The sequence below is a fragment of the Microcaecilia unicolor genome, chromosome 3 (assembly GCF_901765095.1).
Source record: "Microcaecilia unicolor chromosome 3, aMicUni1.1, whole genome shotgun sequence".
NCBI classification, from domain to species: Eukaryota; Metazoa; Chordata; class Amphibia; order Gymnophiona; family Siphonopidae; genus Microcaecilia; species Microcaecilia unicolor.
Window position 1 is genome coordinate 43,284,038 of NC_044033.1, and position 22,638 is coordinate 43,306,675.

General features: G+C 48.1%; 1 protein-coding gene across 1 annotated transcript in view; it reads left to right on the forward strand.

Moving 5' to 3' along the window:
• The first annotated feature begins 1,056 nt into the window (after positions 1-1,056).
• C3H2orf73 (chromosome 3 C2orf73 homolog) overlaps positions 1,057-22,638 on the forward strand; it is a 151,625-nt gene continuing 130,043 nt past the window's right edge. Inside the window, exon 1 of the mRNA XM_030194586.1 lies at positions 1,057-1,131. Within this exon, the coding sequence (XP_030050446.1) occupies positions 1,057-1,131 (75 nt within the window). The remainder of the gene's footprint in view (positions 1,132-22,638) is intronic.

Below are 22,638 nucleotides of genomic sequence, written 5' to 3' on the forward strand. Positions count from 1 at the left end.
CTGAGGATCAGCCAGTCTCCAAAATTCTGGAGGAACTGCTGTAGGCTTCTCATCAGCGCTTGAAGAGAGAGAATTGAAAACTTGAGAGAGCATCAGCTAATTGTCCAAGGCTGGGGCATGCCTAACTTGTGTTTTTATGTCAAGTTGAAGGCATAAGACAAAAGGTCTGAGTAGCTCTACAATACAGGGTCACTTAGTTTGCTTGTAAATAACAAAGACAGCTGCTTCATTGTTTGATGAAAATATGATCCTTCTATCACACCATTGTGAACCCTGGCTAACAGGGACACAACTACGGGGACTTTATGTCTGATCTTCAAGGCCATCAAAGGAAATGGCCTCGAGTACCTGAAGAATAGGATGATCCTCTACACACCACCAAGGACACTAAGGTCCTCTCAAGGACTATCACTAACCACACCCTCTCCAAAAGACATTATGTGATGTGATATCCGCAAGCGAGCCTTCTCCGGAGTAGCCCCCATACTCTGTAATGCACTGCCTGAAAGGGTCCGCTTAACACAAGACTATCTCTACTTCAGGAAGCAGGTGAAAGCTCGGCTCTTCAGTCAGGCCTTCAATGGAAGAAGTAACTAACTAACTTGTTAGTCTCACTCACACACACAAGAGTGACACAGGCTGCACATACTGTAGCAGGACATGTTTATCCACTCCTACCCTAGCTGAGATAATATTAAACCTTCTCTGACCTCATGTGCAACTTTATTTAAATTAATCACCTTACTTTCTAACTCTTCTTACTCTCTTACCTATCTATACATTCAATCTTTGCTTTACCCTTCACTATCAGTTAAAATGTTCTATTATGTATTGTGTTAACATTGTAAGTAGTATACTATGCCATACTTTTTATTGTTATTTGAATATTTTTACTGCTGTAATTGCCTATTGCTCATGTTTGGTCCATTCTTACTGTACACCACCTTGAGTGGATTCCTTCAAAAAGGCGGTGAATAAATCCTAATAAATAAATAAAATTTCCAGAAAGTCTAGGTCTTTCCAGGATTCTGAACATAGAGCAGCACACCATGCACCATGGCAATATGTGCCAAAACCAGCACAGAGGCAATACGAGCTGAAACCAGTAGAGCCTGCAGCATTGATAAACAGGTAGTGCTCACAACTGGAAACATACTCCGATTGCAGGAATGCGTTGCCATTAGAAATTGAGGAATTGGTGCCAGATGCTGAGGTATTGTCTAAAGGGGGCCATTATGCAGATGCAATTTCTTTTCTTTCTTTTTTGGAGTGACGCTGGTTGTAGCTGCAGCCAATCTCCTGTTGAAGATCCTCCTCATAGGGATAATGCACAGGAATAATGTCAGGAAATACTTTTTTCACCGAGATCGTGGTACATACCTGGAATGCCCTCCCATGGGAGATGGTGGAGATGAAAACAGTAACAGAACTCAAAATGCGTGGGATAAACACAAAGGAATCCTGTGTAGAAGGAATGGGTCCAAAGAAGCTTGGAGGAGATTAGGTGGCAACACTGATAATTGGAAAGCAATGCCAGTACTGGTCAAACTTTTACAGTCCATGCCCCGATCTTGGCTGAACAGATTCAGCTTCAGAAGCTGGGGAACAAGGCCAGTGCTGGGCAGACTTCTACGGTCTGTGCCCTGATCATGGCTGTATAAATTTGGATGGGCTAGAGTGGAGGTTTAGAGGGGCTTCAACGACAACTTCTGAAGATGGCAAGGACAAATCGAGGTATAGATATGAAGGAACACATCAAACCTTATGTAAAGAAAATCTTGATGGGCAGATTGGATGGACCATGGATGCCTGTTTCTGCCATCATCCACTATGTTATTATGAAACTATGAGTGAGTGTAGAAGGGATTGGATTTGCTGCAGTGCTAGTTTCTTATCAGGAATTTTAATTGTTGCTGCTTTGTCAATAGAAGAATGGTTTTTTTTTTTGTTTGTTTTGGTTTCACCCCAAATCTGGTTCCAGGTGTTTTGAATGTAGGGGATAACCTTCTTTTCTTTTTTGGTTTGTATTCATCGTAACCAAAACTTAAGGATTATGGAGATAGGTGATTGCCTATATATGAGGCAGTCTAGTGTTATTCTAGGGGATGTGTAGGAAATATAGGCTTCTGGTGTGTCAGCAGTTGTGCGAACATTTCTCAGGGCTAGTAACAGTTGTAGTCCTGCTGGAAGGGTGAAGCTACAGGTGCATCTGTCCTATAGCTTGCAAAGCTGTTGCTACCACTGGGGCCATGCCCTACCACGTGAGCTATTATGTTTCTGTTTATGAGATTGTTGCTGTTGCCTAAGGTACAACATTGGTGGGTACTGAGATTTGACTGGAGAATCCAAGGAGGATTCAGGTTTGATAGATTCAACATCAGATGGCCACAGGCATCGTATGCAAGTGTAGGACCCATATCACGCCCAATTGGGGATGGAGGCCAAAACTTTAGGTAACATGGAGGGGCATAATCGAACGTCAGCTGGCCGGAACCGTATTATCGAAAAAGATGGCCAGCCATCTTTTTTTTTTTTATAATATGGTTTACCCCGACCAAATGCCTTGGAGTTCGCCGGGTTTGAAAGGCCGGGTTTGTTTTTCAGCGATAATGGAAAAAAATGCCGGCCATCTCCAACCCGGCGAAATCCAAGGCATTTGGTCGTGGGAGGAGCCAGCATTTGTAGCGCACTGGTCCCCCTGACATGCCAGGACACCAGCTGGGCACCCTGGGGGTCAGTGCGGTGGACTTCAGAAAAACCTCCCACATGCATAGCTCTCTTACTTTGGGTGCTGAGCCCCCCAACCCCCCCCCCCCCCCAAACCCACTACCCACAAATGTACAACACTACCAAAGCTCTTAGGGGTGAAGGGGGCAACTACATGTGGGTACAGTGGGTTTTGGAGGGCTTCCATTACCAGCACAAGTGTTACATGTAGGGGGGGATGGGCCTGGGTCTGCCTGCCTTAAGTGAACTGCGGTACCCACTAAAAGTACTCCAGGGTCCTGCATACACGCAGGCCTCTAGGACTTGTTGCTGCTGTATAACCTTGGCACACCAGTTGACACCTGAAGACTAATCTCTTTGAAAAAGTCCTTTATTTGAATAAGCACGTTTACTCACAGTTAACTGCAGATCAGAGGTTGTGCCCCACTGGCAGAGTCTCCCTGGTACTGAGATTAGCAGTAGGTCAGAGCTGGCAGAATGCTGTACAATGCCCTCTTTCAGCCACATTCAAGGTAATAACGTTCTCTAACGTGGGTAACACATGAAAGGGATCTAAAACTTGCTTACAAAAATGGCCATTACCTCATGGACTACCGGAAACAAAACAGGGCACACTCTGACCCAGTTAGCAGGGGGGAAAAGCACCATGGGAGTAGAGCCCAGTACCCTACACCCACCACAATGCATTGCTGATGTGACTCTGCAGGGCACCTAACAGAAAAGGTGTCACACTCACCCGAGAGCCACATCGCAACCAGGGAAAGGCTGTCGGAGGATACAACACATTCTGCTGTCATGGCGGTGGGTACGGCATTTAAGGCTGGCATACAGGCTGGCAAAAAAGGTTTTTAGTTTTATTTTTTTAGTATGGGAGGGGGTTGGTGACCACTGGGGGAGTATGGGGAGGTCTTCCCCCATTCCCTCCAGTAGTCATTTGGGGCATCTTTTTGAGGCTTGGTCGTGAACATAAAAGGACCAAGTAAACCCAGCGATATACTGCTTATCGCCGGTTTTTTTTCCATTATCGCCGAAAGCTGGCCATCTGGTAGCCACGCCCATGCCCGCCCATGTCCTGCCTTTGCTTTGCCGCCAACACACCCCTTTGAACTTTGGCCGGCGAAGCGACGGGAAAGCAGCGATGTTGGCAAAAAAGCGGCTTTCGATTATACCGATTTGACCGCTTTTCCGAGATCGCCGGCCATCTCCCGATTTATGTCGGAAATTGGCCGGCAATCACTTTCGAAAATGAGCTGGATAAGCACACAAGAATAGCCATTGTGGGTCAGACCAATAATCCTTCATGTCCAGTATCCTGTTTCTAACAGTGGCCAATCCAGGTCACAAGTACTTGGCAGGAACCCAAAATAGCAACATTCCAATGCTACCAATCCCAGGGCAAGCATTGGTTTCCCCACATCTATCTCAATCAGATAGCCCAAGGGACGTGGTCCCCTGTGGAGGTGACTTGGTCCATCAATTGGCTAGAGCTGAGGGCTATTCGCTTGACTCTACGGGATTTTCTGTTCCTGGTTCAGGGCCGGCCATTGCATGTTTTCTCAGACAACGCTTCAGCGGTGGCCTACTTGAACCATCAAGGGGGCACCAGGAGTGCGCCGCTGGACCGAGAGGCAGCTCAGATTTGTCTCTGGGCGGAAACACACGTGTCCCTCCTGTCAGTGGCTCACATTGCGGGTTTGCAGAATGTCCAAGCGGATTTCCTCAGCCGTCACAGGCTGGATCCGGTGGAATGGGAACTGTCTTCAATCAGATAGTCTCAAAGTGGGGGCTCCCTGTGATAGACTTGATGGCAACTCGCCTCAATGTGAAAGTCCCAAATTTTTTCAGCAGGAGCAGGGAGACAGGTTCGGACGGAATCGATGCCCTTCTCCAACCTTGGCCTCTGGGTCTCCTGTATGTCTTTCCCCCATGGACCATGGTGGGGAGGGTAATAGGACACGTAGCCAGTCGCCCCGGATTGCCCTCAGCGTTCTTGGTATGTGGACCTGGTCCGACTGTTAATCAACCACTCCGACTGGACGCGACAGGGGGGGCCTTCTGTTTCAGGGTCCCGTAGCTATGGAAGATCCCCCCCCCTTTGGTCTTATGGCCTGGCCCTTGAAAGGAAGCAGTTGAGCAGAAAAGGTTATCCAGACCCGGTCATCACCACAAGGCTTCAAGCATGGAGGTCGTCCACCTCGGCGGCTTACGCGAGGGTGTGGTGCACCTTTGAGGCTTGGTGCTCAGGTTCTGGCATTTTGACAGTGTCTGTGTCGGTGTCCATAATCCTCACCTTTCTTCAAGAGGGGCTGGAAAAGTCTCACCCTTTGAGTTTGTTAAAGGTTCAGGTGACAGCTTTGGTGTGCTTTAGAGGTTGGCTTCACGGTGCTTCTATCGCAGCCCACCCAGATGTGATTCGTTTTCTAAAAGGCGTGAATCATTTACGATCGCCGCAGGCTCCAGTGGTTCTGAGCTGGAATTTGGTTCTCAAAGCCATGCCACAGCCTCCTTTCGAACCTTTGACAATTTTAACTTTAAAGGATCTTATCTTGAAGCCTGTCTTCTTTGTCGCTATCACTTCAGCCAGGAGTACTTCGGAGTTACAGGTGCTATTGTGTAGAGATCCCTTTCTCCAATTCATGGAGGCAGGGGTGACCATCCAGATGGTCCCTTCCTTTTTGCCTAAGGTAATTTTGCATTTTCATCTTAGTCAATCGCTGATATTGCCAACGTTTCGCAGGGAGGCTTACCCTGAGGACTTTAGAGCTCTTCATTGTCTGGAGATCAGGCGCATCCTTCTTCGGTATTTGGAGGTGACGAACGAGTTTGTGCTTTTTCCAGGTCACAAGAAGGGTGATATGGCCTCGAAGGCCACAGTGGCCTGCTGGCTCAGAGAAGCGATAGTTTTGGCGTATTTGTCTATGGTTTGGTCTCCCCCCTTACAGATCTGGGTCCATTCTACTAGATCAAAGCTTCTTTACATGAGGAGGCGCGGATGGTGTCCTTGGAGGATATCTGCAGGGCCGCCACATGGGCTTTGGCATATAACTTTGCCAGGCATTATACAGTGGACGTTGCAGCACGTCAGAATGCGGTTTTCGGTGCGTCGGTTCTCACAGTGGGGTTGGGTTATCCCGCCCTACTTGAGGACTGCTTTGGTACATCCCACAAGTCTCTGGATTGATCTGTAGGACGCTATGGAAAGAAAAATTATAATTTTCTTTCCATTAGTCCTAACAGATCAATCCAGAGGCCGACCCTACGTTTTCAGCTATTGTTGCGTTTTTCGATTAGGTTCTAGTTTTTGGTCCTGCAGGGATTGCTTCGTCGTTTTTTGTTTGGGTCCAGTGTTTGGATCGGTTTTTGATGATCTCCCCTGAAGGCGGTCGAGATTCTTTCTGCGGTATATGAAGAGGCAGGAGAGTGAGGTTTTGTTTTCTTCCACTGCTTCATACAACCTTCATATGAAGGTTGAAATGCTTCATACAACCTTCATACGAAGGTTGAAATGGCAGCACATGACCAAATATAGCAAACCTCTTAAGTTCCTCTATCTCCACCTGCTGATGGGGGGGGGGGGGGGACATAACCCACAAGTCTCTGGATTGATCTGTTGGGACTAATGGAAAGAAGATTATCAGGTGAGAACATAATTTTTCCATAAAACACTCAGAATTTAAAAAAAAAAATGCCTATCCAGGAGCACTCTGATGACATCACCCTGGTGCTGTTATTGGAGCGGGTAGAGGGCCCCACTTGTACCAGGATGCACTTCAGAGCGGTGAAAAGCTTGTTGCTTCCTTTCCACCACTGGGCCTTCCTCTCCCTCAGAGAGTCTCTCTATCTAGCCTTCCTTACCCCTTCTTACAACTGCAAACACATTTTTACCTTGTTCCAAAAACTACTGTAGAGTTTGATTACGAGTGTAGCTCTAGGGGATGCTAAACCCAACACAAAATACTCACCCATACAAATGACTCAAAGGAATGTGAATTCCCCTGCTACAGACGTGCTCTTCTGCGAAATGTATTTCATTTCCTGAAAACTTTGCATTTGTCCCCAAATTCCCTACTACCACTGTCGGTGCCAATATTCAAAAGCATTATATCACTACCCTAATCAGACTAAATCCAGGTGTTTTCTCACCTATCCCTGCTTTCAAAATGAACGCGCCAATTGTTTTCATCAACATTTGGTTACCAGCTAGTTACAAATTTTATAGGCACAGTCAACCTCAGCAAGCGCTTTTAAAACTGATATCTTCTCTAGAAAAATGTAGACTTTGCTAGAGGGGAGAACGGATACATTTCAGCAGGATAGTCCCATGTCGCTGATCCTCATAAGCACAGATCCAGTCAGAGCTCAGTCCTGAAACGCCTCAGAATTAAATTCCCGCGCAATTCGCTAACTGCTCGCACGCACGCACCTGTCGTCGGCTTTCTGTACTGTACCACCTGAGGCGCAGAGCGTGCGCAGGCCCGGGGTGGTTGCCTAGCGACGGGCGAGCAACACTTGCTGGGTTCCGGCAGGTATGCATAAGGTGAGACGGGGTTGTAAAGTTGTGCATTCTTCGCTCGTCTAGTCCGGCAGCCCCCCCGGTTCAGACACTATGTTTAATGCCATCGAAATCTATATGGCCAGGAAGAAGAGAGTGCCTGAACGTTACATGTAAGGTGTTTTTGTTTTTAGTTGCATTCTGTGGCCAACTTGCAGCAGTCTTAAATATTTCTAAACACTCCGTATTCTGTGTGTAGTGTTGAGGGAAAAAAGCCTTAGTAAATCGGGATCAAATAAATGGACATTAGTGTTCACTAATGCCACATGTCCTGTAGGTATAAAAAATACATGCATTATTAGTGAACAGAAGCCAGCTCTGTGGGTGCTTGAGCCAGTGGTGTAGCCAAGGGTGGCCAGTAGCAGCACACCTATGATGTGACTGGCAGGGATCCCTAAGCCTCACCAGCCAAAATCTCCCAACAACTGTCCCTCCTGCATACCTTGTAAATAGCAGATCTTCGCCTGCAGCGAGCAGCGACTAATACATACTATTCGCACCAGCCCCACAGCCTTCCCTCTGATATATTCCCACTTATGCGGAAACAGGAAGTTGCATCAGAGGGAAGGCTGTGGGGCCAACATGAGCAGTGTGTATTAGTTGCTGCATGCGAAGGAGGATGTTTGAGAGGCCAAATGGCATGCAGGCAAGATACGGAGAGACCACATCACTTGTGACCAGGGCAAAGTTATTCTGCCCACCCATCCTGGGCCCAGGCCCACCCAAAATTGGGTATCTGGCTACGCCCCTGGCTTGAGCTCCCCCAATATCGAATAAACTCATTGACTCTGGCCAAGGAGAGGTCGTTTCTGTTGGGTTTTGTACCCCCAATAATTTTGGCTAACACGGAGTTAACATGGGAGCACTTAGCACCTCCTAAATAGGAGGTGGTAAGTGCTCCCGCATTAATTTTTTGGTAAGTCCTGTGTACTAATGGAAAAATTAGCGCAGGACCTGCCAAGTAAAAAATAAAATAAAAATAATTAATAGCCCTAAATACTGCCACATTGAATCAGAGCTTTGGGCACAGGAAAGTAAAAGGGCCTCCAATTTTGGCAGATGAATGGTATTTGTGAGGTGCAATTATCTTTTGTTGTGCTAAAATTTACTTTGGAACCAATATTCCTCAAAGAGTATAATATTTGGCTGCCATGGTTAAGCTGACTAACAGCAAAGTTCAAAATAGCTTATTAGCCAGGTAGACTTGGGAGAGCCATTGTTCATCCCCTGGAAATAAACTATGAGATATACATAGATCAGCTTTGTGGGATCTGATGTAAACTTGTGGCCACTTGGAAACAGTATGCTGGGCTTAATGGACTTTGTTCTGATTCAGTATGGGTTTTATTATGTTCTTAAATGCTGACTGGCATTTAAATTAATATGTATATTCAGCTTATTGTCAGCAGTACTGAATATAGTCATAGGAGCCAAGTTTCAAAATGATTGGGGGTGCTAAACCCAATGGAAATTACCCCTCCCTGATTATACTCAAGGAGTTCGTTCAGTACTGGTGGTGCTGAAGTGCCCACAGCACCTATAGAGCTGGCTCCTATGAACCTAGGTGCAATACAGCAGTCCTAACCTAGCTGTGTAGCATATTCAGTTAGCAACTGAATATCATCACTATACAGATCATTTTTCTTCCACTTTTCTACTATACAGATAATGTCAGAGCAGTTAAATATATTTTCAGTGACTAAAAATACATGAATAGCAGAGTTATTGTATACATTTATTAGCTACCAGTAAACACGTAACTCTGAAAATTGGCCTCCTATTATTTTGCAAATTATGATTCAGGGGTTTAAGATTTGTGAATTGTTTTGTGATTCTCAATCATCAGTTGATATAATAAGCAATTTTAAAAGCCATTTACCTAGTTAAGTGCCACTACACTTAAGCGCAATTGATGTGTTTTGAAAATTTCCCCCTCACTCAAGCTCACTAAAAGTATGTGCAGTCTTCCATGCACATACACTTTTAGCCAGAATGGGAAGAGGCATTCCTAGAGGTATTGTAGTTGTTGGGGGGAGGGGGGTTGAATTATGTGCTTACATGCTATATTATATATGGAGGGGCATTTTCAATATGATGTCTAAGTCCAGCTTTGGACGTTTTGCTGAAAATATCCAAAATTCAAGTGGGGAATATAGCCATTTTCAACACAGGAAAAAGTCTTATCTTTTTTTTTTTTTTTTTCAAAAATGGCTATTTGCTAGATGTTTTTGTGTTCTCTGCATTTATCTTTTTGGTCCATAAAAAAAAAAAACCATCCAAGTGAAAAACGCACAAAATCAAGCCATTGGGATGTAGGAGCAGCCAGCATTCTTCATAGACTGGCCACATAGACATCCCAAGAGAACAATTTGGCACCCTAGGGCGCACTGCAGTGGACTTCAAATAAATGCTCCCAGGTACACATCTCACTGTTGCGCCCTTATCTTATCTGCTAAGCCCCTCAAAACCTACTACCCCCAACTGTACACCACTACAATAGCCCTTATGGGTGAAGGGGGCACCTATATGTGGTTACAGTGGGTTTTCTGGTGAGTTTTGGAGGGCCTAGAGTTTCCACCACAAGTGTAACAGGAAGGGGGAGATATAGGCCTGGGTCCACCTGTCTGCAGTGCACTGCACCCACCACTAGACTACTCCAGGAACTTGCATGCTGCCCTAATGGGCCCAAGTATAACATCTGAGGCTGGGAAGTAATATTTTTAATTACATTTTGGGGGGATGGGAGAGTGTTAATATCCACTGGGGGGAGTAAGAGGAGGTCATTCCCGATTCCCTCCAGTGGTCATCTGGTAATTTAGAACACTTTTTTGGTGGCTTATTCATTAATAAAACAGGTTTAGACCAAAACGTCCAACTTATAGCCCTGGATGTTTTTGCTTTGTTTCATTATCGCAGAAAAATGTCCAAGTGTTAGGAACACCCAGATTCCACCCTTAACATTCCTCCTTGTGATTTGAACGCACTTCTGATGGACTTCATAGGAAAAAGTCTAAAAATTGGTTTTGAAAATACCAATTTTGATGTTTTTGTGAGAAAAATGTCCAAATGCAGATTTATGCCACTTTTTAGATGTTTTTCTCTTTTGAATATGCTATTAGTATAATAGCATGTAAGCACATAATTTTCCCCCTCACCCTGTCAGTTGCACAAAATAATAGACACAAAAATACGCCAGTACTTATGTGCATACATTACACTAATTTTCAAACCTACAATACTTCTTTTTGAAAATTAGCATTAAATAGACTCAGTAAAAGAAGGGCTTGTGCTAGGATATTAGGCACCTTAGATGAACCATCAGCCTTTCATTCTTCCCCATATTTTCAATTAACCTTCAAGCCACTTGGCCTCCCCCTGAGATTCTGATAATTAAATTGCAGTAGTCATGCTCACCCCAACACCACCCCTTCCATTTAGAATGATCCCATAAAGACATACTTGGAAAGATTTTAGATCACAAGTAGCAGCAGTGGGATTTGAACCTGCCACCTCTGGATTGCAAGCCCAGTGCTCTAACCACTAGGCCACTCCTCCACTCCACTCCACTCCCTTGAAATTTGGCCGTCCCTGTGGGGGGGCAGTTCAGGACGTCCAAAATGTTTGAAAGAAGGACGTCCACGCCTTCGTTATGACTCCGCTGATACACACACACACCTCCCCCCCCCCCCCCCCCCCCCAGGGACCTGCATACTGCTGCGATGGACCTGAGTATGATATTTGAGGCTGGCAAAAAAGTTTTTAAAGTTGATTTTTTTCAGGGTGGGAGGGGGTTAGTCACCACTGGGGGAGTCAGGGGAGGTCATTCCCGATTCCCTCCTGTGGTCATCTGGTCAGTTCGGGCACCTTTTTGAGACATGGTCGTAACAAAAAATGGACCAAGTAAAGTTGGCCAAGTGCTCGTCAGGGATGCCCTTCTTATTTCCATTATTGCTCGAGGACGCCCATCTGTTAGGCATATCCCAGTCCCACCTTCACTATGCCTCCAACACGCCTTCAGGAACTTTGGTTTTCCCTGCGAAGGAAAGCAGTTGGGGATGCCCAAAATTGGCTTCCAATTATGCCGATTTGGGCGATCCTGAGAGAAGGACGCCCATCTCCCGATTTGTGTTGAAAGATGGGCGCCCTTTTCTTTCGAAAATAAGCCTGAGGGCCTTCTGAAATAAACTAATACAGCCGTTCAAGGAGAGAGGTAACTGAGCCCAAGTCGTTAAATGTTGTGTAGTCTCAACCAATAAGTGCTGATAGTTCAATGAGTGTAAGAGGCGGGGGTCTGAGGGCAATAAAAACCCTAGATAATGAAAAGACCCCCAGGGCCCAACAGAAAAGAAATGTTGCTCCCAAGTCCTTCTCCAAATCTCCTCCTAATGCAAGTGTCTCCGATTTCTGGTAATTAATTGTGAACCCCCAAAAGTCCCCATATTCACTAAAATTTTCCAAAAGGGTAGCCAAAGATGCACGAACATTGGCAAATGCTGCAATTTTGAAGTGTTCAGTGCCAAATCAAACCCCCTGAATACCAGGATTTTCCTGCACTTCCTGCAAAAAAGGATTCAGCGTGAAGACAAAAGTGGTAGAGGACACACTGAAAAATCCCCCAAACTCCTCCCATTAACCAATCCTCTAGCCTGGGGTCCTGCATACAAAGCTTTTATAGCCTGACAGAAATGGCCCTGTATTCCATAACGTTCCAGCTTTTTCTGCGTCAAGGCTTATTAAAATGGGGTTCCATGCTCCCTATGTACCTGCTCCACGGAAGCCAAGATCTTCTGGGTGTCTACAACAGTATGATGATCTCGTACAAATCCTACCTGGGCATCCAATGATAAAGTGGAAAGGACCTGAGCCAACCGGTTAACCAAACTTTTCACTAATAATTTTATCTCCACACTGAGAAGAGAGATAGGCCTATAAGACTTGGGCAGTAACGGGTCCTTCCCAGGGTTTGGAAGGACTACAATTTGGGCTGAAAGCAAACTAGGGGGAACTGTCTGGTGGTCAATGATATAATTAAACGTTGCCACCAGTGTTGGGGAAATACCTCCCCTGCAAAATATTATAAAACTCTGCTCTTAGCCCGTCAGAGCCAGGTGCTTTACACAACATGCTCTGTAGGATTGCCTACTCAACTTCCTCTAGTCAGATAGGAATTATTCAAGAGATCCCCCTCAGAAGGAGGAAGCTGAGAGATATCCATGCTAGACAAAATATTATAAAACTCCGCTCTTAGCCCATCAGAGCCAGATGCTTTACACAACATGCTCTGTTGGATTGCCTACTCAACTTCCTCCAGTCAGATAGGAATTATTTAAGAGATCCCCCTCAGGAGGAAGCTGAGAGACATCCATGCTAGACAAATAACTATCATCCTCTAGCCCCAACTGTGGAGGACCTGAATACAACTGTTCATAAAACTCTTTAAAAAGAGTGCAGATCTCCCCATCAGACCGAGCCATAATACCATCACTGTTGTATTTTCAGAGTTTTCTTTGGGCCCTCCCATAACCTGTCTTTCTAGCTAATAATTTCCCATTTCTGTTCCCATGTTTGTATAATTATTGTTAAAGAATTGTGTTGATTTCTTAGTTCTAAGATGGAGCAATGCATTCAAAGCTGTCTGGGTACTCAGAAATTGCAGTTTGTTTGACAAAATGGAATGGGCTGCAAAATTGTGTCTAGCCAATCTGATTTTGAACTCTAACCAGAGAATTTCCCTGTCGCGAGATTTGTGTTTGTGGCTAGAATAACTTATAATTTTGCCACAGAGTACCACCTTAGTGGCCTCCCAAAATAGAAGCGGCTCAAGTTCATGAAGTTGATTATTTTTATTACATTTGTACCCTGCGCTTTCCCACTCATGGCAGGCTCAACGTGGCTTACATGGGGCAATGGAGGGTTAAGTGACTTGCTCAGAGTCACAAGGAGCTGCCTGTGCCTGAAGTGGGAATTGAACTCAGTTCCTCAGTTACCCAGGACCAAAGCCCACCACCCTAACCACTAGGCCAAGATTCCCTATAGTCCTTCCATTTTGCCAAAAGAAACTCCTGGAAGGCCTCATCTGGGTATAGATTAAGAGGGAATTTCCGCTGCCCCTTCTGATAATCTGGAGTAGCCAAGGCCAACTTCACCCATATCATGGCATGGCCTGACACTTCGTATAGCCCTATCACAGCTTCTTCCACTTTCCTAAACAAATCTCTGGACAGTAAGAAGTAATCTAGACTGGAAAGAGTGGGCCCGCGACAGATGCGTATAATCCCTCTCAGAAGAATGGAGAGTCTGCCACACATCTAAGAGATCTAATAAATTACAAAGCAAGGGGATGCCCCAAGACTGGTTAACCGCACCACCACTTCCCAATCCAGATCTATCAAAAGCTGGGTCAGCCACCATGTTCAAATCCCCCCCCCCCTCCCCAACACAATGGGCAGTCCATCAAAACTGGTTAAATAATCTAAGAAAACACTTGTCATATGCGTTAGGAGCCATAGACATTACAGAACGCCAGTTGATGCCTAACTAGCATTACCTGGGCCATTGCAGATCTCCCCAAGTTATCAGTGATAAGCTTGTGCAAAACACAAGTGATCCTTCTGCAAATCAAGATAACCACTCCTGCTTTTTTTGGCAACTGCAGAGGCCCCATAAAGTGTCCCCACCCACCAATGCTTAAGTTTATCCTGCTTATCTAAGGTCAAATGCATTTCCTGGAGAAAAGCGACATCTGCATGTTTCCTATTTAACGCTTGTAGTATTTTTGTTCTCTTTATTGGAGAGGAAATTCCTCCCACATTCCAGAAAAAGACATTCGCCATATCATGTATGATATCAGGGTAATGACATTCTCCGAGGACAAGCAGGCTGCTTGTTCTCACTGATGGGTGACGTCCACGGCAGCCCCTCCAATCGGAACACTTTCTAGCAAAGTCCTTTGCTAGTCCTCGCGCGCCAATGCGCACCGCGCATGCACGGCCGTCTTCCCGCCCAAACCGGCTCGTGCCGGCCAGTCTTCTTTTGTCCGCGCTCGGTACGGTCGTGTTTCGCCGTTCGCACCCCAAAGTTGACCTCGCGCGTCGTTTATCGACTGTGTCTTTCAAAAAAAAAAAGGTGTCGGAAGGAGACCTTTATGGTCTTCTCCCTTCCCATACTTCCAGTTTTTGCCCCGGTAAGTTTTCTTTCGTCGTCGGGGTAGGCCCTATTTCGGCCTCGGTCGAAGTTTTTCTTCCCCCTATTTTTGCGGTGCCTTTTTCGCCATTTCGAGTTTTGATCTCGCCGGCGCGATTTTTCCGCCCATGACATTGAAGTCTTCCAGCGGCTTCAAGAAGTGCACCCAGTGCGCCCGGGTAATCTCGCTCACTGACAGGCACGCGTCGTGTCTTCAGTGTCTGGGGGCTGGGCACCACCCGCAGGCCTGTAGTCTGTGTTCCCTTTTACAAAAGCGGACTCAGGTAGCGAGATTAGCCCAGTGGAACGTTTTGTTCTCGGGCTCTTCGTCGGCATCGGCACCGGGAGTATCGACTGCATCGATGTCGTCGGCGCCTGGACCTTCATCTTCGTCCCCGAGTGCATCGAGGCATCGGCCCTCTGCATCGGGGCGTCATCGGAAGGCTGCGTCGGCGTCGGTGGTATCGAGACCTCCTCGTCTGCTGATGTCGTCGGACGGTGGTGCTTCGTCTGGAGTGCAGGTGAGGGCTGTCCATTCCCCTGCTGGTGGTGGTGAGCCTTCGGGTGGGTCTCCCCCCACCCTGAAGGCTCCTGCGGTACAGCCCCCCCGAGACCGACCTCCTTCGGCCTCGGCTCCGAGGAAGAGACGGCTGGATTCTACGTCCTCCTCGTCGGTGCCGGGAAGCTCCGGGGACATGCTTCGTTCCAAGAAGTCGAAGAAGCATCGTCACCGGTCTCCTTCCCGTGTCGGCACCGAGAGCTCTGGGTCGCCGAGGGAGTCGGCACCCAGTAGGCATCGGCACCGAGAGGACCGCTCGCCCTCTGTTCAAGAGGTGTCGATGCGCTCCCCTTTGGACAGCCCGGAACAGCCTCCACGCCCGGAACAGACTCTGACATCGACGCCTGCATCGACTTCCATGCCTTTTTCTGCAGCCGCTCTGAACGAGAGCCTCCGGGCCGTTCTCCCAGAGATCCTGGGAGAGCTGTTGCGCCCTACCCCTCCGGTACCGGGGGTGCTTGCGCCACCGGTACTGTTGAGTGAGGCGCCGGCTGGCCCATTGCCCGGGGTGAGGTCTCTGGCATCGGTGCCGCGTGCGGTACCGACTGCGGTCGCCTCCCAGGAAAGCTCCCCGACTACGTCGGCGGAGGGAGCTTCGCCGGTGCGGGCGAGGGAGTCTACCTCTCGACGCTCCCACCGTGGCCGTGGTTCCACGGAGTCGAGCCGGACACGGTTGCAGACACAGGTCCGGGAACTTGTGTCTGACACCGAGGGTGAGGCCTCGTGGGAAGAAGAGGAAGACATCAGATATTTCTCTGACGAGGAGTCTGAGGGTCTTCCTTCTGATCCCATTCCCTCTCCTGAAAGGCAGCTTTCTCCTCCCGAGAGTCTGTCTTTCGCTTCCTTTGTCCGGGAGATGTCTACGGCCATCCCCTTCCCGGTGGTTGTGGAGGACGAGCCCAGGGCTGAAATGTTTGAGCTCCTGGACTATCCTTCTCCACCTAAGGAAGCGTCCACAGTACCCATGCATCATGTCCTCAAACAGACATTGCTGGCGAACTGGACCAAGCCATTAAGTAATCCCCACATCCCCAAGAACATTGAGTCCCAGTACCGAATCCATGGGGACCCAGAGCTGATGCGCACTCAGTTGCCTCACGACTCTGGAGTTGTGGATTTGGCCCTAAAGAAGGCCAAGAGTTCTAGGGAGCATGCTTCGGCGCCCCCGGGCAAGGACTCTAGAACCTTGGACTCCTTTGGGAGGAAGGCCTACCATTCCTCTATGCTCATGGCCAAAATTCAGTCGTACCAGCTCTACACGAGCATACACATGCGGAACAATGTGCGGCAGTTGGCGGGCTTGGTGGACAAGCTCCCCCGGAGCAAGCCAAGCCATTTCAGGAGGTGGTCAGGCAGCTGAAGGCGTGCAGAAAATTCCTGGCCAGAGGGGTGTATGACACCTTTGATGTTGCGTCCAGGGCCGCTGCTCAAGGTGTGGTGATGCGCAGACTCTCATGGCTGCGTGCCTCCGACCTGGAGAACAGAATCCAGCAGCGGATTGCGGACTCGACTTGCCGTGCAGACAATATTTTTGGAGAAAAAGTCGAACAGGTGGTAGAGCAACTCCACCAGCGGGACACCGCATTCGACAAGTTCTCCCGCCGGCAGCCTTCAGCCTCTACCTCTACAGGTAGAAGATTTTTTTGGGGAAGGAAGACTGTTCCCTACTCTTCTGGTAAGCGTAGGTACAATCCTCCTTCTCGACAGCCTGCGGCCCAGGCTAAGCCTCAGCACGCTCGCTCTCGTCAGCAGCGTGCGCCTCAGCAAGGCCCCTCGGCTCCCCAGCAAAAGCAAGGGACGAGCTTTTGACTGGCTCCAGCAGAGCATAGCCGACATCCAAGTGTCAGTGCCGGGCGACCTGCCAGTCGGAGGGAGGTTGAAAGCTTTTCACCAAAGGTGGCCTCTCATAACCTCCGATCAGTGGGTTCTTCAAATAGTCCGGCAAGGATACACCCTCAATTTGGCCTCAAAACCTCCAAATTGTCCACCGGGAGCTCAGTCTTACAGCTTCCAGCACAAGCAGGTACTTGCAGAGGAACTCTCCGCCCTTCTCAGCGCCAATGTGGTCGAGCCCGTGCCATCCGGGCAGGAAGGGCTGGGATTCTATTCCAGGTACTTCCTTGTGGAAAAGAAAACAGGGGGGATGCGTCCCATCCTAGACCTAAGGGCCCTGAACAAATATCTGGTCAAAGAAAAGTTCAGGATGCTTTCCCTGGGCACCCTTCTCCCCATGATTCAGGAAAACGATTGGCTATGCTCTCTGGACTTGAAGGACGCCTACACGCACATCCCGATACTGCCAGCTCACAGACAGTATCTGCGATTTCAGCTGGGCACACGTCACTTCCAGTACTGTATGCTACCCTTTGGGCTCGCCTCTGCGCCCAGGGTGTTCACATAGTGCTTGGCTGTAGTAGCAGCAGCACTTCGCAGGCTGGGGGTGCACGTGTTCCCATATCTCGACGATTGGCTGGTGAAGAACACATCCGAGGCAGGAGCCCTGCGGTCCATGCAGATGATTATTCGCCTCCTGGAGTTACTGGGGTTTGTGATAAATTATCCAAAGTCCCATCTTCTCCCAGTGCAGAAACTCAAATTCATAGGAGCTCTGCTGGATTCTCGGACGGCTCGCGCCTATCTCCCAGAGACGAGAGCCAACAACTTGTTGTCCCTCGTCTCGCGGGTGCGAGCGTCACAGCAGATCACAGCTCGGCAGATGTTGAGATTGCTAGGCCACATGGCCTCCACAGTTCATGTGACTCCCATGGCCCGCCTTCACATGAGATCTGCTCAATGGACCCTAGCTTCCCAGTGGTTTTAGGCTGCTGGGGATCTAGAAGACGTGATCCACCTGTCCACGAGTTTTCTCAAATTCCTGTATTGGTGGACGATTTGGTCCAATTTGACTCTGGGATGTCCTTTCCAAATTCCTCAGCCACAAAAAGTGCTGACCACGGATGCGTCTCTCCTGGGATGGGGAGCTCATGTCGATGGGCTTCACACCCAAGGAAGCTGGTCCCTCCAGGAACGAGATCTACAGATCAATCTTCTGGAGTTACGAGCGATCTGGAACGCTCTGAAGGCTTTCAGAGATCGGCTGTCCCACCAAATTATCCAAATTCAGACAGACAACCAGGTTGCCATGTATTACGTCAACAAGCAGGGGGGCACCGGATCTCGCCCCCTGTGTCAGGAAGCCGTCAGCATGTGGCTCTGGGCTCGCCGTCACAGCATGGTGCTCCAAGCCACATATCTGGCAGGCATAAACAACAGTCTGGCCGACAGGTTGAGCAGGATTATGCAACCTCACGAGTGGTCGCTCAATTCCCGTGTGGTGCGACAGATCTTCCAGGTGTGGGGCACCCCCTTGGTAGATCTCTTCGCTTCCCGAGCCAACCACAAAGTCCCTCAGTTCTGTTCCAGGCTTCAGGCCCACGGCAGACTGGCATCGGATGCCTTCCTCCTGGACTGGGGGGAGGGTCTGCTGTATGCTTATCCTCCCATACCTCTGGTGGGGAAGACTTTGTTGAAACTCAAGCAAGACCGAGGCACCATGATTCTGATTGCTCCCTTTTGGCCGCGTCAGATCTGGTTCCCTCTTCTTCTGGAGTTGTCCTCCGAAGAACCGTGGAGCGTTTTCCGACCCTCATCACACAGGACGAAGGGGCACTTCTGCATCCCAACCTCCGGTCCCTGGCTCTCACGGCCTGGATGTTGAGAGCGTAGACTTTGCCTCTTTGGGTCTGTCAGAGGGTGTCTCCCGCATCTTGCTTGCTTCCAGGAAAGATTCCACTAAGAGGAGTTACTTCTTTCTATGGAGGAGGTTTGCCGTCTGGTGTGACAGCAAGGCCCTAGATCCTCGCTCTTGTCCTACACAGACCCTGCTTGAATACCTTCTGCACTTGTCTGAGTCTGGTCTCAAGACCAACTCTGTAAGGGTTCACCTTAGTGCAATCAGTGCATACCATTACCGTGTGGAAGGTAAGCCGATCTCAGGACAGCCTTTAGTTGTTCGCTACATGAGAGGTTTGCTTTTGTCAAAGCCCCCTGTCAAGCCTCCTACAGTGTCATGGGATCTCAATGTCGTTCTCACCCAGCTGATGAAACCTCCTTTTGAGCCACTGAATTCCTGCCATCTGAAGTACTTGACCTGGAAGGTCATTTTCTTGGTGGCAGTTACTTCAGCTCGTAGAGTCAGTGAGCTTCAGGCCCTGGTAGCCCAGGCCCCTTACACCAAATTTCATCATAACAGAGTAGTCCTCCGCACTCACCCTAAGTTCTTGCCAAAGGTTGTGTCGGAGTTCCATCTGAACCAGTCAATTGTCTTGCCAACATTCTTTCCCCGTCCTCATTCCTGCCCTGCTGAACGTCAGCTGCACACATTGGACTGCAAGAGAGCATTGGCCTTCTACCTGGAGCGGACACAGCCCAACAGACAGTCCGCCCAATTGTTTCTTTCTTTTGATCCCAACAGGAGGGGAGTGGCTGTGGGAAAACGCACCATATCCAATTGGCTAGCAGATTGCATTTCCTTCACTTACGCCCAGGCTGGGCTGGCTCTTGAGGGTCATGTCATGGCTCATAATGTTAGAGCCATGGCAGCGTCGGTAGCCCACTTGAAGTCAGCCACTATTGAAGAGATTTGCAAAGCTGCGACGTGGTCATCTGTCCACACATTCACATCTCATTACTGCCTGCAGCAGGATACCCGACGCGACAGTCGGTTCGGGCAGTCAGTGCTTCAGAATCTGTTCGGGGTTTAGAATCCAACTCTACCCCCCTAGGCCCATGTTTGTTCTGTTCCAGGCTGCACTCTCAGTTAGTTGGTAAAATTTTTAGGTCAATCTCAGTTATGTCCTCGCCGTTGCGAGGCCCAATTGACCATGGTTGTTGTTTTGAGTGAGCCTGGGGGCTAGGGATACCCCATCAGTGAGAACAAGCAGCCTGCTTGTCCTCGGAGAAAGCGAATACTACATACCTGTAGAAGGTATTCTCCGAGGACAGCAGGCTGATTGTTCTCACAAACCCGCCTGCCTCCCCTTTGGAGTTGTGTCTTCCCTTCTCTTTGTCTTGCTACATATGAGACTGGCCGGCACGAGCCGGTTCGGGCGGGAAGACGGCCGCGCATGCGCGGTGCGCATCGGCGCGCGAGGACTAGCAAAGGACTTTGCTAGAAAGTGTTCCGATTGGAGGGGCTGCCGTGGACGTCACCCATCAGTGAGAACAATCAGCCTGCTGTCCTCGGAGAATACCTTCTACAGGTATGTAGCATTCGCTTAACCAGTAAATGAAACAAACCACTTAAGATGGGGAGAATTGTCCCAGCCAGCAACCTCCCCCCCCCCTTCTACTAGAATCCCCAGCCAAAATATTCTAAGAAACTCACCCCCTTCCCAACTCTCCCCCACATACAATTGCTCCCCCTCACCCCTCCATACATACACACTCTCCCAGTCATACCAACCCCCATTTCTCCCTTGAGAACTAAAGAGAAAAAATAATACATCCACAAGCCCCTCCATAGACCCCTGTCCTAAACTTCCCCCTATGGGAAATGATGACTTATTAATGCCCCCCCCCCCACCTCCTTTTCCTTCCACCATACCGCACCCCTCTTGCAAAGCAAGGGAGAAAAACCCTGAACTCTCTTAGAACAACTTCTTGCGTGCCTTCACATGTACAACATATAAAAAAAAACCTGACTCCCATTACCCCCTGAAACAGCACCAGAAATAATTATGCATAAAAGAAAAACAGTAAACAGACAAGTTAAACAGTGGGAGAATAAAGGACTTTCACAACTGTCTCGATTTGAAATTAGTCCAGCACCTTCTGGAACGTAACAGTCTTACGTAAGTGCAGTTGCTACCACACTAGGCGTCTTCCATGTCCACATTCACTTCCCCAGGGGTATGTTATCAGTGAATGGAGGAGAAACAGTATATTGACTCATACATAATCAATATATAATAAATAAATAAAGCCTCCAAAGAAGGGAAGAAGGCAGATCCCAGCAAAGGAAATTCCAAATTAAAACATGCAATGTCATAGGTGCAAAGTCCTAAAGTCAACAAGAACTCCCCAGTAGAAGACCAAATCCTTGTCCTGAAATGAAAAACAGGCCTCTTGGCACATGAACAGTACATCCCATGTCTCCAGGATAGCCAACCACAGCAGAAATTGAGGTGAGCAAAGAACACCCCAGACCTGCAACGAGTTTGAGTATCCAAGAAGTCTTACAAAACTCATCTATCTTCCGGAGAAACTGCAGTAGGGGCCAAGAAAACCCTTTTGGCCTCTACAGACTCCAAGAATTGCGTAGATCCCTCGTGTTCCACTCTCAGGCATGCTGGATACAACAAGGCAAATCAGATCTCTTTCTCAAATAAAATCTTACATATAGGATTAAAGTCCTTCCTCTGCATTGTCACTCCAGCAGAGTAGTCCTGGAAACAAAGTATATGATGACCCTCATAAGTGATTTGCCTGACCGCAGAGCCCTCAAAATTTCTAACGTGACAGAAATTGAAAAGTTTGATTATCTCTACCCTGGGCCTGGCATTAGCTTCCCGGCAGGGGCCAAGGCGGTGTGCCTGCTCAATGCGCAGCTTCCCTGTGTGGCTCTGCAACTGCAGCAAGGAGCCCAACCAGATCTGTAAAAATCCACAAAGATCTCCCTCCGGGATGGCTTCAGATAAATCATAAGTCGCAGGTTGTTTCTCCATGAGCAGTTTTCAAAGTTTTCCAACTTTTCCTCAAGTGGCTTAAGGCTGTTTGCGGTGCACTGAAAGGCTTGTTCAAGGCACTGCACCAAAGTCTCCAAAGTATCCATGTGCTGCTATGTAGCGTTAAACTCACAGCACATCTCAGTCATGCAATCAGAGACCTGGTTAAGCTTGTCCGCAATGGATTTTAGTTGTTAGGTAAGCAAGGCATCCATTGCTGTGGTAACTTCTGCCACAATCTTGGCCACCCATGCCGAGGTAACAATCTGGGATGGCAGGCTCTGCAGGACCGCCATCTTGGCGTCCATGAACTTGGAACATTCCTTTTTTTGCGGGCCCCTTTTGATACCATCTAGTTCAGGACAGGAAGCAGAATGCCACCGGTCAGTCCCCTGTCTGTTGAATTCACAAAGCCCAGTATCCAGAGCTGGGATTATCAATGTTGGTGGGGTATCAGAGGGTTGGGCCCAGGAGCACCCAGTATCAGCATCTGCTCCCAAGCACAGCATCGCGTAATCCATCCTCTCTCTTAGTTTTAATGTCTCTCTGTACTATTTGAAATGGTGCTTCTTTCTTGTTTGTGTTTTTAGACTCTGTAAATCACTGAAATTTGGCTTGGCCATGAATTGGTGATTAACCCAAATAAACATCTTAAGTAGAGAGGTGTGGTAGCCGTGTTAGTCCACTCTTAAAGATTATCAATAGAAATAAAATAAAACATGGAAAAGAAAATAAGATGAGACCTTTTTTATTGGACATAACTTAATACATTTCTTGATTAGCTTTCGAAGGTTGCCCTTCTTCGTCAGATCGGAAATAAGCAAATGTGGTAGCAGATAGTATATATAAGAGAAACATCAAAGCATTACAGTCTGACAGAGTGGGAGGGTGGG